The 16,583-nt window shown below is 36.8% G+C and overlaps 2 protein-coding genes across 3 annotated transcripts; one reads left to right on the top strand and one right to left on the bottom strand.

Moving 5' to 3' along the window:
* Positions 1-741: 741 nt before the first annotated feature.
* On the top strand, positions 742-11,744 carry LOC122136554 (potassium voltage-gated channel subfamily A member 7-like). 2 transcript variants are annotated; one of them, XM_042720336.1, is made up of 4 exons: positions 742-1,263; positions 1,503-1,637; positions 2,428-3,146; positions 10,608-11,744. In XM_042720336.1, the coding sequence occupies exons 3-4, from the start codon at positions 2,457-2,459 to the stop codon at positions 11,514-11,516; spliced, it is 1,599 nt and encodes a 532-aa protein (XP_042576270.1). In that variant the 5' UTR covers positions 742-1,263; positions 1,503-1,637; positions 2,428-2,456; the 3' UTR covers positions 11,517-11,744. The 2 variants fall into 2 exon arrangements, with proteins under 2 accessions (XP_042576270.1, XP_042576269.1); XM_042720335.1 differs by lacking the exon at positions 1,503-1,637.
* A 36-nt stretch (positions 11,745-11,780) lies between these two features.
* On the bottom strand, positions 11,781-14,744 carry fgf21 (fibroblast growth factor 21). The gene is made up of 4 exons (XM_019067344.2): positions 14,577-14,744; positions 14,310-14,387; positions 13,918-14,021; positions 11,781-12,908 (listed from the first exon to the last, which is right to left on the bottom strand). The coding sequence occupies exons 1-4, from the start codon at positions 14,725-14,727 to the stop codon at positions 12,588-12,590; spliced, it is 654 nt and encodes a 217-aa protein (XP_018922889.2). The 5' UTR covers positions 14,728-14,744; the 3' UTR covers positions 11,781-12,587.
* Between the last annotated feature and the right edge of the window lie 1,839 nt (positions 14,745-16,583).

Below are 16,583 nucleotides of genomic sequence, written 5' to 3'. Positions count from 1 at the left end.
GTTGTTTACGAAACAGTCTGTTTGTCCAAAGCTGTCAATCATCACACTGAAGATCACAACGGCTTCAATGTAAGAAGATATGACAATAATAAACAATACATTTAAAAACTATGTGACATACTGTGTATCATGAAATGAAAAGTACTACATCACCTTTCAAATTATCTTAAACTTATTTAGGCCTAAAAGCAATAATTATTTTTATTCACAAAACAGAACACAAATACATTAGATGTTATAAGTGATCTCAATTTAATATGGAAATAGTTTTAATAGTCAAACCTATATTTAATATTCAAACTAAATCCTAAAACCATAAAATGATAAACCGCTAAAGCTTTTTCTAATCTATGTAATTGTTTTGTTTTCTTCTAGGCCTACTACTCCTACTCCTACTACTACTAATAATAAGGATTTCTGTAATTATTATTACAATTATTAATTTATATTTGCATTACTATTTGATGGATTAACATCAAATCAGCTGTGCACTTACACATTTTCTAGTAACGTTTGTTCTATAAAGAAATTATTTCTATAAGGAATAATTAAACATTTATTGTTATATTAACTGAGATCAGATTATTTGTAGAATATTGGATTTTTTTTTATTCATATAAGCTGCATGACAATTTTAATGAACTATAGAGGAAATACACAAGTGACTTGAAAACCTTGAAAAAAAATTGAAAAATCATTATATACTTTTAAATATAAAAAAGAGCCCCGGTTGATGTCATTATTCTGTAAAACATTATTTTTGTATTCTGAATAATTCATTATTTGTTGTCAGAAATGCTGGGGTGGGAAGAAATAACAAATAGCAAAAAACTGTTATTCATACATGAAAAAAAAAAGTGGAAAAAACAAAAAAACAAATATAGACCAATGAAACAGACAGGCATTTTAAGGTGCTGGTGCTAGTGTGAAGATGTTTAGGACAGTGAGCTGATGAGGGGACAAGGGGCTCTGGATTGAATTTCAGCATGACAGCATTCCCCAGCGCTGCAGTGAGCATGAGAGCGAGTGAAGATAGTGACCTACAAACAGCCTTAAGTATCTGTAGGCTACTGCACTGACCAAGGGGAGGACAAAGTTTGTGGTTCAGGGTACAGGAGAAAACACCTCCTGCTGGACTCATAGAGTAGACCGTCTGGCAGAAAGGGGACAGTAGATACACAGCTCATGGTGTGGTGCAGCTAGGGAAGAAACACAAATAGCATGGAGTAACTATTCTGGATTTACGGACACTAGTGGCAGAGGGTAAGTGGAGGGACAAACAAGGTGTCTTCTCAGAAACTTTTCAGAGACCCAAACCTCTATATTCCTCATACCACATTTCAGATTTTTGGGAGATATTTACTCACAAGGGATTGTGATGTTTTTGTTGAACATTTTTCACCCCTTAAGTCTTGTTTTATACTTGAGGTCACGGGTTGTTTTGCTGTTTTTGTATGCTGGCTCTTTTAACTTTTTATTTTATTTGTCTGAAAATCTTGTAGTCTTATTCTCGTGGTGAGGGTCAAAGTGGTAATGGATCTGTCTGCGGGAGTCAACACAGGGATCGGACAGAATAGATGAAATGTTTGTATATGATTTCATGGAACAGCAGGAGAAGTTTCTGCAGAAGAATTTAAGTATGGATACTATCTTCAGTTACATAACTGGAACGTGACTGTATAAATTTACCAAATTCTTGTTGTGGAGCAGTTTATTTATCTATTACACATTTTAATTAAACATTGTATTACTTAGAAAATAGATAAAAGTACTTTGTATTATAAATTTGCTTTTATTTTAATATATTAAATACAATTGTGTTACATATAATGTGTAAAAATTATTTTGATGTAAATAGAAAAAAATATATTGTTGTACTTTCAGTCTTTCTACTTAAAAAATAAAACATGTTATTTGTTGTTTGTATTTCTAATTATTTGCATTTTTTGCAATTTCTGAGTGTAATGTAATTAATAAAATGTAATTAAGTTTAAATGTCTTAAAACATTTCATTTGAAGATGCATCATGTATATTTTAGCATTTTTTATTCTGTAATTATTGCATTATTTTATTTTTTTCAGCACATTGAATTTACATAGATGTACACAATTATTGTGGAATGATATAATGCTGAAATACATAATATTGACTTATGTTAATAAGTAATTAGACAGAATAGCAAATAAGTGAAAAATAATTTAACAATTGAAAATGCTTACTTAATATTTAATTAAAATGAACTAAATATATCTGTAATCAGAAAATGTATTCACAAGACTGTCAGGTGATATTGGAATGGACACTAGGAGAAATGACAACTTCTGCTAGTGTTACAGCGGTCTAACACCATTTATAGGTTTCTACAAACCTTTGACTCCTGGGTTCATGCTTGGCTGAAATGACTGTGTTTCTACCCAATATAACAGACTGAGTGAACAAGAGAAAAGAAGAAGAGATGGACAGAGGAGGAGGAGGAGGAGGATCGGATGGAGAAATGGAGGTCAAACAAGAAGCAGAGGAAGAGATCAGCGAAAGTGACAAGAAGCTCAAAGACCAGCGCAACAAGGCAGAAAAGGGTGACAAAGAGAAGGGTGAGAGTAAGAGAGAGAATCGAAGATCTGGTTCAATGTGGAGAGGAGGCTGGGCGCTGTCCGAACGCCTGGCCATCAATGTGTCAGGCATGCGCTACGAGACACAGATTCGAACCCTGGCCCAGTTCCCTGACTCTCTACTCGGAGACCCTCAGCGCCGTCTGCGCTACTTTGACCCACTCCGCAACGAGATCTTCCTGGACCGCAATCGATTCTGCTTTGATGCCATCCTTTACTTCTATCAGTCCGGAGGTCGGTTACGGCGGCCTGCCAATGTGCCTCTGGACGTCTTCATGGATGAACTGCGCTTTTATGAGCTGGGAGAGGATATCATGGCTCGTTTCAAAGAGGACGAGGGCTTCCCCAAGGAGGAGCCTCGACCCCTGCCAGACAGTGAGATCCAGCGCAAGGTGTGGATGCTCTTTGAACACCCCGAGTCCTCTGGAGGCGCCCGCATCATCGCCATCATCAGCGTGATGGTGATTGTGGTCTCTATCCTCATCTTCTGTTTGGAGACGCTGCCTGACTTCAGAGTAGAGAAGGAGCTGAGAGAGGTGAGAGGTCAACGTTACAGTGTCTGACTCAACATGATTTACACACCTGTGTGATACACATAGCTGAATGATACTAAACACTAGCAAGTTGTTATCAGTTGATATTACCATACAGAAAATGCAGGATTTATTTTTTTCATTATAGTACACATCCACTAGCAAAGCCATAGCAATAAGAAAGAATATTAGAAGGGCTCTTAGCATAAAGCAGATGGGTTCCTGAGCATATCCTGAGCAATCTTCTGACTTCATACATTTTAATCAATTTTAATAAGTTCTGTTGAAACTAAAGGCGTGTCTCTGGTGATATGCATCTCCAATTATTAAAGGGATAGTTCACCTAAAAAAAGAAAATTTTCCCATTATTTACTCACCCTCAAGCCATAGGTCCATATGACTTTCAGATGAATACAAATGGAGTTATGTTAAAAAAATAGCCTGGCTCTTCCAATCTTTATAATAGCAGTGAATGGGGGTCAAGATTTTGAAGCAAAATAAAGTCCATAAATTTTTGTAAAAAAAAAAATCCATATTTAAAACTTTATAAACCGTAATCTCTAACTTCCACTAACTGTTTTACGCGTGTTCACGCGAGAGTGGCGTTCCAGCGGATTACACAGGATGTAGAGCCAGGACATTTTTTAATATAACTCTGACTGTACTCGTCTGAAAGAAGAAAGTCATATACACCTAGGATGGCTTGAGGAAGAGTAATTCATGGGGTAATTTTCATTTTTTCGGGTGAACTATTCCTTTAAGTTCACATACATGCCTCTTTTTATAACCAACCTCTTTAAGACCCACCTTCATCCAATCAACAACCGATGGACAAAACCAAGTCCCCACCCTTTTTTTTTTCATTTCAATAACCCATTTAATTATAGATGTATGTAATACAGTAATATGGAAGTAAGGGTCTGTTGCTACTTCCATTATGTTGCAACTTTAATACATTACATTATTTATTCTGTTTTTATTTGAAGTATTAATAGCTATCAAAAAACATTTTAAATATTAATTTAAGGCCTATATGTGTGGTCACATTTGCTGTTAAATATTAAATGTAATCCACATGACTGGGAAGCTGACAGATTTTGCAGCAGTTTCAAGGTCATGCAGATTATCTGTGTTGACCAGCAGAAAGGTGCTTTGTTTGAAAGTGATTCTATTTGAGCTGTGCTTCATTCTGTTGACAAGAGACTTTTTTGCCTACAAAATTTTGCCAATGTGACTGCACCTTATTAAATATTCTCAATGTACTTGTCATCCAAAATATTATGAAAAACAATATACAAATGTGTGTTTTTTTTTTGGTAAGACCAAAAAAAAAAAAAAAAAAAAAACTAATGATGAGGAAAGCATATCCAAGTAGGCAAACTTATCCAAGTAGTGTGCTGTGTAAACGTATACTGAATTTCTATCAAATGTAAAAACAATGTTTAATGCTAAACTTTTAAGAACACAGAGGCATTCTTACTGACTATACGCCTATTCACATACAAATGTAAATATGTGTAAACCTTTCAAATCACACTTAATAATAGCTTAAGTTTAAAAGTGTGAGAAGTTACATAAAAAAAAAAACATGAAAAGTTCAGGAGCAGTGTAGAGTTATTGCTGAGATTATTTTAGACGTGTCGTTAAATCTGATACACAGATTGGGAGCAAAGACTCTGGGGGGGGTTGGTAAACAGTCAAGTGACGTGTCCGTGGAGAGATGTTAGCGGCATACACAGATAGAAAAAAGGGAAAGAGATGAGAGATGACAGGTGACAGTATGAAAGAGCGCCTGTGCTTGATCGAGTGAGAGAAAATAGAGAGCTGCAGGGTGGGATATGAGCAAGGAGGGAAAGTTAGTAAAGAGTATCAAATTAGTTTCCCAGCAATGACCCGACTGCTTCGGCACAAGGCCGCAACCTCCACACGCTGCCAAAGCAGCTCAGTAATTCTGCATGGATCTGACAGTCAACGACCATTAAACTAAAGCCGGCATGGAGAGAGATTGTACATTCTCAAGTTTCACCTTAGAGATCTGAGGCGCTATTTTTAGAGTAAGGACAACCCTACAGAGCATATTAACACAGATACAGGAGCTTTTATTAATAAACAGACCCCCTCGAACGCTGAAATAGGAATGGAAACACACTTTCACAACATCTTATGATGGCTTTAGCAAAATCTAAATAAGCACTACAATAGGGAACACTTAATAATAGCCCGACATGAGATCACACACACCACACGTGCATACAAACTCACATCTCAAATGTCATTTTCTAATCTTATGTCTTGCTTTTGATAAATCTGTTTTCCATGCAAACACATGCTTAGCTTTGAGTTATAGGACTGGAAATTCAAGTAAGGCTACACGTGTTTATGGATACATATTTGAAAATACCCCTACTCTGGTTACCTCTTACATACTGATGTGGTGTGTGCTCGTGTACACATTAGAGTAAGTCAGTTTTTTATGAGTCAGAGTGATAAAGAGCAAAAATGACTGACCTTTGAGTGAAAGGTCATGTTCTGTGACCCTAAAAGCAGAATGGGAGATTCAACTTCACTCAAGAAGTGGGTGTCAAATGGGCAACACAACTTCATCAAACAAAAAATCACATCAAATAAAAAAAATCTAATAAATAAAGAAAAATCATTAAACAAACCAATCCATAACAAACAACTTCATTATAGAAACAATTTGGTTGCCCATTTGACACCCACTTCTTGAGTGAAGTTGAATGTCCCATTCTGCTTTTAGGGTCACAGAACATGACCTTTCACTCAAATCTCAGTCATTTTTGCTCTTTATCACTCTGACTTAAAGCTATAGCATGTAACACGCATTGTGCGTCTTGTGAAAAAACTTTTTGCTTGTGCTTCGGCTCTGCTCTGCATGGATATGATTCGTGGCACCGAAACATTAAAATATATGTTGAATAAACTAAAATAAACATTAAAATCATTACACTGTCACTGCACATACGATAATTGCTAGTCTGGCAAGGTCAAACGTTATATAATGAATTCATGTTGAAAAAAAAAAAAAAACAATCGACTCTAAATAAACCAATTCCAATAACTGAGTTTAAGGAAATATTAGCTCATTTATTTTGAGAAGAATCGACTCTAAAGATTCGAATTGCTTTAATTGAACTGATTCCAAATTTAATTAGTTTATACTTCATCAACGGTTCGTCCAGCGAACGTAAAATTCAGTATATCCTTTCCATTCTGTTTATATTACTTCATGGCTTAATGAGAATACAAACAGAATGATAATTTATAAACTACTAGCTAGGTAGCACAGGATCTGGGCAAAGTTTAATCTTAAAATACAGCACACAAGACAATACTTCTTTATAAATGAAACAAGAATTTATTGAGCTACTCTATTACATGGATCTAAAACCTAATGGACATACACATACATACACACACACACAGTTACTGAAGAGGATGATAACGGAATTTGAATGAAGTCCCAGGAGTAAGTTATTCGTTAGATCGCACCAAGAAAATCACAAAAGCAGAGATGTGTCTTATCTTTACTGCTTAAGATCAATCTGCACTTATTTCAGCTAGGAATGAAGTTTGTTTGTTTTACTTGCATTTGCGCTGAAAACCGGAGTTGGAGATTCGCTTGTTGCCATTCGTCTCAGGGAATCCCCACGCCTCGGGTTGGTTGCAGATATGTCGTTTGGATGACGTCTTTTGGGAAAACCCTCCTGGTGATTGGTTGGTTGCCTGGTTACATAGAGCTTCAGAATTCCTTCGGATAGTTTCGCGGTTTGCAAGACTTCGAAGATTCTTGGCAGTCACGAAGTTTCAACGGAGTGTTTTGAGTTCTGGACGACAAGAACGCTAGCAGCGTTGGAGTAGGTAGTTCAAGCCATGGCGAAGAAGGAAGCGTGCACTGAATTAGTTCAGGCATTGAGGTTTTAATCCAAGAGGATTTGGTCCATCCCACGACGCGATCTTCCAATGGGATGCTGTTGCAGCACTTAGACATGCCCCGTACTGTTTCTCGTTTGTGCATTGATTAAGCATCCTGTGGCATCGTCATGTGAGATGAACTCCATTGTGGAACTTTGGTGAATACCTTATAAAGTGTCATAATATGCACCCAATACAGAATTTGGACATTTCATTAGCTCCAAGTTTAAGCAAATAACGTGAGCTTTCGTTCAACACTAAACTTTCCATATCTTACACACATTTAATAGCACTATCTGCTAAAACCCAGTAAAACATTGATTAAAGTTGCACCGATTACATTTGAACACATCAAACATAGATAAGACATAAAACATATTATTTGTGAATATAATTAAACCTTCAGATTTCTCAATGGTTATCCTTTTGAGATCATTTATTGAAAAGTTCAGTTTGTAGAAAACTTCCCAACCAAGCAGGAAGCAGAGTCATGGGATAGATCCTATATAGATCCTTTGTGTTGAGGTCCATTAATTATTAATGATTCCTGTGGGGCCGCGGGGGTTTCCATACGTTGTGATCATGAGATGCTTCTTGATACACAGGGTCCTTGTATCTTGTGAAAAGAGTTAATGTCGTCAACTCTTTAATTGGAAAACAACAAGGCTGACAGGAAGCTTACACATAATGTCGACGTCACGTAATTAGCTCCTGATTAGTTTTTCTGATTTGCGGGCGGAACAAAAAGTCCTCTGTTGCGGAATCACGTTGTCACTTCTATTAAATGCAGCCATACAACTGAGCATTGTTACTCTTTAGTTAATAATTAATGGAGTTCAGATTGTGCAGATGGGAGGAAATAGGCTCTTTTAATTCCTTTGGCAGAAGTAGCCGATTCTGCAGTTATTGGTGTGACTGTTCACCAGTTAACTACATCGGTGAGATAAAAAAAAAAAATCCCTGGGTTGTTTATTAAGCCTTTCGAATCTCGGAGTTCTCCCACCTCTGAAAGTCCGATTGAGGTTTTATCACAAACTCTGTCTCTTTTCTTTGCCTTTTTAAACACACGTTTAAGAAACGTTCACACCCACACCAAAAACGTTAAAGGGGAAAAAACACTTTTTTTTTTTTTTTGCCAATCTCATATTAATCTTGAGTACCTATACAGTAGTATTGGATCCTTCATGTACGAGGAGTCTTAAGTTTTATCAGATTTATAAAAGTAAGATAAAACAATTGAGCTTCTGGAGGCATGTGGGCGGAGCTAAAGAACCCCAGCACTCAAAACGTTTGCGTAGGGATCGTCTGCAAGCTGTGACATCAGCATAAATAATTCCCTTAAAGGGTCATGAAACCCCAGACTATTTTTTCTGAGATTTTAGCAGAGGTGTTTGTGTTGCACATCATAGAAGACAATGTTACCATTCGATAGTTCTAACTGTTGGAGAAAACTGGTTCAATTTAAGCTTTTTGCACTATTTTCATCTTCTGGGTTTAAAAAGCCTAAAGTTATCAGAGGTGCAACAGCGCGTTCATATATATGTTTTCTTTTACACAATTGCATCTAAATGAAACTTTAACAAAATGAAACCTAAATTAAACTCTCTCTCAAACCTAACCCCTCTGCTCTTTCTGTCTACAAACTACACCCTCTGCACTATCATCATAACGCAGTGCACCACACCCACCACACTTTTTTTTTTTTTTTTTTAAAACTGTGGTGACTGGTGAGAACTAATACATCACAACTACTAGCTAATGTTAACCCTTTAAAGTCTGCATGAACCTTCTTTTTCTTTTAGTTTCTGGCAGTTACAGGCCAGCGTTAAGGTGCATACCACCACCTACTATATTGGAGTGTGCAACATCATGACTTCTTTGTGATCTTAAAGGGTTAGTTCACCCAAAAGTGAAAATTAGACTGTGTTTTACTCACCCCCGAGGCATCCTAGGTGTATATGACTTTCTTCTTTCAGATGAGTCCAGTCTGAGTTTGAGACACTTTTTTTATGGAAGGGCGCTTTTTATTTCACGTCTTTTGGACTGAAGCAATGCAACACCTGCTGACTGCAATGATAGAGCCTGAAAGATCAAAGACTATTTTTAATATAACTCAGATTGGATTCGTCTGAAAGAAGAAAGTCATACACACCTAGAATGCCTCAGGGTTGAGTAAAACACAGCCTAATTTTCATTTTTGGGTGAACTAACCCTTTAAATTCTTCTAATTAAACCACTTTCTTGCAAAAAATAATTATTGCCCTGGTAACTTCAGTCTGATCCTTTTCTATTCCTAAAACACCTCTAATGTTACCTTCCCTTCCAACTTTTATAATGCATTGTTTGAGTTTTTCTCTGTCTTTGAATTTCCTGCATTTGTTCGCATGAACCAGATGTTGCCGACTTTATTTCAGTATTCAGTGGTATTTCCCACTTAAACAGAATATCGAGTAGAGGGCGGGGTTTTATTTTTGTGCTCCTCCTCTCATCTTTCACTCGCAGCAAACTAACGGTTGAAGGGCGTGGTTAAGCAAATTCTGCCCAAAGCCATGGCCCAAGCGTCATCGGAGCAGGGGTGTCATTCCAGAGCAGAAGCAAATGATCAGATTTTGATTAAAGATTACTTTATTCATAGGATTAACTTGCACGGATTAATTGTTCACCTTAAAACTAACAAAATAAATATTGTAAATTTTGATTTCATGCAGACTTTAATGCTAGGTTCTTTTGGAAGCTGAACAAGGTTATCTTTTTCCTCACAACCAAAAACACACTTGTCTGGCATTGTTGATTTTGTGGTCAAAAACAAAATATATGCCGACTACTAACAAAAACTTAATCAAACAAATTCCATAACCCTAATCAATCACATTATCATATCATAACTCTTCTTTTATGATGGCATACAGGCTCATGCTCGAAAAAAAAAAAAAAAAAATCCAGAAACTTATACAAAACGTGTATTTGGCACAAAAATACTCATACAGCATATGTCCAACTTGTTTTTTTGAGACTTTGTTCATGTTTAGCGCTTGGGAATTCAACTCTTTAGTAGTGTAAATAAGTCAAAATGCATGAACTAGCATTAGACATCCCCTTTAAATATATATTAATAATGATATAGTTTTAAAATTAGTTCTAAATTTAAAAGAATACATACTTCATTGCAAATTTTAAATTTATAAATTTAATATATACAGGTTTTACAAATGAGGATGTCCACAAAAGGTTGTCAGATTTAGCTCACTTCAGGTTACAAATTTGTTTACAAAATTCCAAAGTACACACACACACATAGTTGCACAGTAAATTAAAAGTATTAGGTTGTAACCACAAAGAAAATATTTCAACTACAGTATATTGAAAACACACAAAATAAGAATCTCAACATAGGCCTACCTTGAATATGCAAAATGTACTTTGAACTCTAGCTGTGTTTAGTATGTTTTTGAATGTCATATGTTTTTATCCCATTCCTGCATCTAATTTATTATCCTTATAATTTTCTTTTCTCTGTCTCTTTTGCAGCAAATGGCATACCAGGCTTTCCTTGCCGGAAACAATACTTCACACATCCCGTCCTCTCCCTTCCAAGATCCATTCTTCCTGGTGGAGACCATGTGCATCTGCTGGTTCTCGTTTGAGCTATTGATGCGTTTCTCCTGCTCTCCCAGTAAGATGTCCTTCTTCAAGGATTTGATGAACATCATAGACTTCTTCGCCATTATTCCCTACTTCGTCACACTCGGCACGGAGCTGGCCAAGTCTAGGGGCGCGACGCCGACCATGTCCCTGGCGATCATAAGGGTCATCCGTCTGGTTCGAGTCTTCCGGATCTTCAAGCTGTCTCGCCACTCCAAAGGCCTTCAGATCTTGGGCCAGACGCTGAAGGCCAGCTTGAGGGAGCTGGCGCTGCTCATCTTCTTCCTCTTCATTGGAGTCATCCTGTTCTCCTCGGCCGTGTACTTTGCCGAGGTGGACAACCCGGGAACGGCCTTCACCAGCATCCCAGAAGCCTTCTGGTGGGCTGTGGTCTCAATGACGACAGTGGGGTACGGCGACATGTACCCGATGACGGTGGGCGGAAAGCTGGTGGGCTCCATGTGCGCCATTGCTGGCGTGCTCACCATCTCGCTTCCCGTTCCCGTCATCGTTTCCAACTTCAGCTACTTCTACCACCGCGAAATGGAGTGTGAGGACAACCAGGAATACACACACGTCAGCACCTCTCTTTGGGAGGAGGAAGAAGGTGGGGAAGAAGGAGAAGATGCTGAGGAAGGGCCTGGGGAACAGGGAGACCGCGTTCCTCTTGAAGGAGGCACGGCCTATAGGGGGATCTGTGGCCCTCTTAATGGGACTCTCCTGGCTGGGCTTTGCACGGGACAGACCGGAGTGCAAAGCGTAGGAAGCGTTTACCCGCTAGTCACCCAAGTCTGAGAGACTGGAGATCAAAGAGAAGGAATGAGAGATGGAGGTGGTCCTGTGCCATGTTTAAAGGACACTGCCTCGTTGTGACTCACTGAATATATTGGGATGACGGGAAGGAATAAATGCAAGAAACAGAAAACGGTTGATGAAGAGGCTGAGAAGGTACAAAATGCAGATGCATTATCCAAAGGAAAGGTATGAAGATGTTAAAAAAAAACATTGACTTTATATCTATAACACATCTTTAAACCGCCTTCCTAACGTTCCGGTAACCAAACTTTTTTGACATCACAACCTTTACACTGAACTTTAAATCAATGAATGAGAAACTATTTTTATCTATTCAGAGAGTGGCATCTCAATGCGTTTGAAAAAATAGCTGAGGATGAGCTGAGCTGTGTTGTGCAATAAAAGCGCTTGCACCTTTGCTTTAAAGATCTTTCTGGAACTGTTGACATATATATTATCGGACTTATTCATAGGAAGAAGCGTCATGAGGTGTCATTTAAATGTCATGTATTTTGTCACCCGTGTTGCAGCCATGAATGTGCCAGGGATTTGTGTGTCCCGATGAATGGATAAAGTCTTAAGCATCATTCATCTGGAACAGTTTTGTGTTACTGTTGTTCTGACATTGTTGAAATGCTTGTGTATTCAAAGGCTTTTTAGGAAAATATGTACAGTAATTTATAATGTGTGTGTGCTGTTGAATTGTGTAACGCTGAGCCATGTTTGTATACTATTTATTAAAATTTTTAATGACACAAAAATCATACTGAAATGACTCGGTGTATTACACAAGGAACAAACAAACTGCAGATGGAATCTTCTCCAGCTGAATTTAAATATTTAAATGCACAATTGTATAATATTTATAAGTTAACTTATAATAATATTTAAGTTTTAACTTAATATTTAAGTTACTTAAATTAATTTAAATAATTTTAGACCATAGCAAATAAATAAATAAGTTCTAATAAATACAGTTTTGGGCAAAGAAAAAATACAGTAACAAAGCATTTTAAACATTGCTCCAGTGATAATGTAAAGCATGCCTCCATAACTGATGTTGTCAAGTCCTCATTTCCTAGTGTGCAGACTGGGACTGAAGACAGTCTGAATGTGTGACTGATGTCCTATTCCTAGCGGGTCGTCAGAGTCCAGGTTTATGTCCTTAATGTACTGTTTAACCTCCTCTATCTGGCTGTCCTCTCCTTTCCCCGCCATTGCCAACTGAGTATTCATAACAGGGAGGAACCGATGAAGTGGGGCATCGTGTTTCTGCCCAGACTGCTTTGAGAGGAGCGACACGGGATTCTTAGTGTGTGGAGAAAGGAAATAAGAATATCCATCTGGCAGCAGCAGCTCCTGAAAGGTGCAGTCTCCTTCAGTGTAATGGGGCTGAAAAAGAAAACAAAACTCAGTACCAAATGTACAGTATGCCAGACTCATGTATCTTAAATAAATAGTGTACCTTAAATAAACAGCTTAGTGTTTACTACAGGTATTGCAAACCATGTCAAATCAATTCCACATTTAATAAATAATGATAAGATACAGGATTCAAAAACATAAATATAAAAAATATGATATATAGAATTATGTGCAATAAAATAAAACCAAAATTTCTACAAATCTAGAATTTGAGTAGTTGTGAAGAGAAAACTAATTATTAATAGTAAAAACATTATTTATAAATAAATGTCATATCAATGACTTTTAAATGTTGTGCAAATCATAAAAAAAAATTATGTTTTTGAAATTCCTTATGCTCACCCAGGCTGCATTTATTTGATCGAAATGTAATTTATTTTTTATATATTATAAATATATTTATTTATTCCTTTGATGCAAAGCTGATTTTTCAGCAGTCATTACTTCAGCATTGAGTGTCACATGATCCTTCAGAAATAATTTTAATATGCTGATTTGCAGCTCAAAAACATTCTCAAAAAAAAAGTTGAAAACAGTTTTTTTTTTGTGAAAATCATGATTTTCAAGATTCTTTGATGAATAGAAAAAAAAGATTAATTTGAAATATATTCTCTGCAACATTATAAATGCCGTTACTGTCACTTTTGATCAATTTATTGCCTCACTGCTAAATAAAAGTATAAATTTCTTAAAAAAAAAAAAAAAAACTCAGTCCATTAACTATCTAAAGTTATTTATAATCATCTCAATTTTTTTTAAAATAAAATTGTATATTATAATATTGTATATTTTGCTTGTACAAATGGCAAAATAGTAAATGCTATAGTATCCATTTTATGGATACACTGCTACACTAGAATGGTGTCTTTTTACTAAATGTCATTTTTCAGTTTTATTATATTTTTATTTATTCGTTTTTGAAGGACCATGCTCTTTTGGATGTTTCAAATTTGTGAAGATGTTCGAATGTTCAGACCTGTCCTTTCAAGTTGTCTCTATCATCCACGCAGAGGAAGAGAGATGTAGCCGCACTCTGGATGACCGTCTCCCCGGCTTTCACTGAGCGCAGGTTCAGCACACCTGCAGTGCAGCAAACAACACCAGGATCATTCACACACATCACCTTCAGACCTCTAATATTACCAACCACTGCCACTATAAAAGAGTTTCATATCATCAACCAAAATGACAACAATTTGTTATTATTCGCATAACCCTTGTTATCACAGATATTATGAATTATGATATTTTCTGATAAGGTATCTGTCCTTGAAGGACATTCTGAGAAGTAAGGGTTACTTAATGATTACAATAATACTCTTGACAATAAACTGTGCTCTTTAACTCATGTTTGCAGCAGTTGCTTACAGTTGCGCTTCTCTACTTGAGACCCTCTAACGGAGCCGTCAGGTTTCATTTCAAGGAACAGCCCATACTTTCTGTTATCTAAAATGGAAAAAACAAACACAGAGACACGTGAACACACTTATTGCCATTACCTGACAGAAGAAAGTAGCACATGTCACAGTTACTCACATTAAGCAGATCCTAACATCTAAACATCTAAACACTGCAGCTCAAAAAGAAGCAAAAACTCAATTGCAACTATTGCAACAGGTTAAAGGTTAAGATTACCTGTGTAGAGCAAGCGTTCCCTGACTTGCGTGCTAAATGGCAGAAGCACGTTCTGTACAGGAACATACATACACCAATGAAGAGGAAACAGAGCAAAAAAAAAGAAAAAACTGGCAAAAAGCATGATTGACCGAGTCGAGCAGGTGGTCATCAATACAAATGGATGGTATCCAAAAGTAGAAATATTCTCAAAAATAAAATATAATAAAAAAACAAACAACAGAACTCAAATATAATAAGACAAACTAAGAGGTTAACTCCAATTTGTGTAACTGAATTGCGATGTCTCCAAGACCTCCAGATGTGAAGATGGTCTACACAGAAGACATGTCTCTGTAAACTTGTATTTATACGGTACGCATGAGAGAGCGACAGAGAATCCATGAGTCACTCGAGTACGAAAAGGAAAAACGATAACAAACTTGTTTTCAGGAAATGAAGGAGGAAAAACTGATGGTAAATCTCACATGGCTATGCCAGTTATGCCATTGATCTCAGAGGACACGGGACCCCCCGACTTATGTACTAAGAGAACAATGTATAGCATATTAGTTTGCATATTGCAGATAAATCCTTGTTTATTTAAAATAAAATGTTTCAGTTATTTCCCAGTATTAAGAGGAAATGGGAGTGGAGGTGGCAGTTTAAACAAGAACAGATAAGAGGCCATAAAAAAGCACTTAAAGGGGGTTTCAAGCTCATCTGTGCATTCATGACAGGACGTGAGGACATTACACTACCGTCCCATCAGCTAGAGAGGGCAGTGTGGCATCAATTGAAACTTTTTAATGAAAAAGTTCAAGTGTGCATGTCTTATCTTAACAAAAGTTAGCACAAACATGCAAACCCGGTCTGTCAATAATTGTTAGATCCCTGTAAATGATTAAAGACTGTAATTACTGAGGTGTAATTGAAAAGCTGGACTCCATCAAGTGTTGACCGATGACTTTTATCATAGAATCCCTAAAGAATCACATCCTTTTCTCCAAATGCCATTTTGCCCTTTCATCTTAATACAACTACTTTAAGCTTTGGCATTCTGTCTCGGTGACGTCCAGGGTCCTCACAATAACGTCAGTGTCCCTTGTAATCATCGGTCTCTTGCCTCGCTGTTGACCTGGGAAGAACGAGGAGGACTGACGTCTTTCTGGCCATCTGCTGTTCTCTCGCATCCTTTGCTTTCTTTGAGCGGATTAAGTGTTTTGATGTCTTTGTCTCATCATTGTGCAAGGAAATTTTGTGCATGAAGGGATTTCGTTCACCCACCGGTCTTAATACGAGCGTTAGATGGGATTTAAACATGCCTCGTGTTGACATCGACTCTTACACAAGAGGCATTAAAGGACAAAGCACTCAATAAGTTAAATAAATTGTTATGATTTTATTACGCACACCATAGACAGCAGCTGATTTCATGGGAAAAATTAAAAGTCTATCAGACATGATAAATACATGAGTCAGACAAAATACATCATAAATAGCAAGCTAAATTTTACTAGTTCGAGTGCAACTCTAGACAATAAACATAATCCATAATAGCAAATGACAACAATATTAACATCAAAGTAATTCTTGAATTGTAAAGGAAAGAAAACTATTGCTTTTGCTCTTTCGTAGTTGAAAAGAAATCAGAAATCAGTCTCAGAAATACTAATGCAGACAAATGAGATGATTGTTGATGTACAGTAAGATTATTGAGCTACAGTGTCCATTGCTTATGATTTAGGAAGGTTTTGATGAGGATTACTGAAATCTGAAACGCTTGACTGCAGACTTTGGTATCATGGCAAATCAAAAGTTTAGGGTCAGTAAGATTTTGAATGTTTCTCTAGTGTTCACCAAGGCTGTATTTATTTGATCAAAACAGTAATATTAGGAAATATTATTACATTTTTACATCTGAATTTTCAGCAGTCATTACTCCAGTCTTCAGTATCACGTGAGCCTTTAGAAATCATTCTAATATGCGGATTTGCTGCTCAAGAAACGTGTATTATAATTATTATT

Source organism: Cyprinus carpio, chromosome B3 (assembly GCF_018340385.1).
Source record: "Cyprinus carpio isolate SPL01 chromosome B3, ASM1834038v1, whole genome shotgun sequence".
NCBI classification, from domain to species: Eukaryota; Metazoa; Chordata; class Actinopteri; order Cypriniformes; family Cyprinidae; genus Cyprinus; species Cyprinus carpio.
Note: the sequence above shows the minus strand (reverse complement) of the source record. Positions and strands in the feature narration are given on the sequence as shown.

What these genes read in the sequence shown, in the direction of transcription:
- LOC122136554 (XM_042720335.1), top strand. Translation starts at nt 2,457, where the DNA reads ATGGACAGAGGAGGAGGAGGAGGAGGATCGGATGGAGAAATGGAGGTC. An exon ending in TAGAGAAGGAGCTGAGAGAG is followed by an intron (nt 3,147 to 10,607) that starts GTGAGAGGTCAA and finishes TCTCTTTTGCAG; the next exon opens with CAAATGGCATACCAGGCTTT.
- fgf21 (XM_019067344.2), bottom strand. Translation starts at nt 14,727, where the DNA reads ATGACCACCTGCTCGACTCGGTCAATCATGCTTTTTGCCAGTTTTTTC. An exon ending in GGAACGCTTGCTCTACACAG is followed by an intron (nt 14,388 to 14,576) that starts GTAATCTTAACC and finishes TTTCCATTTTAG; the next exon opens with ATAACAGAAAGTATGGGCTG. An exon ending in GAGACAACTTGAAAGGACAG is followed by an intron (nt 12,909 to 13,917) that starts GTCTGAACATTC and finishes TTTCTTTTTCAG; the next exon opens with CCCCATTACACTGAAGGAGA.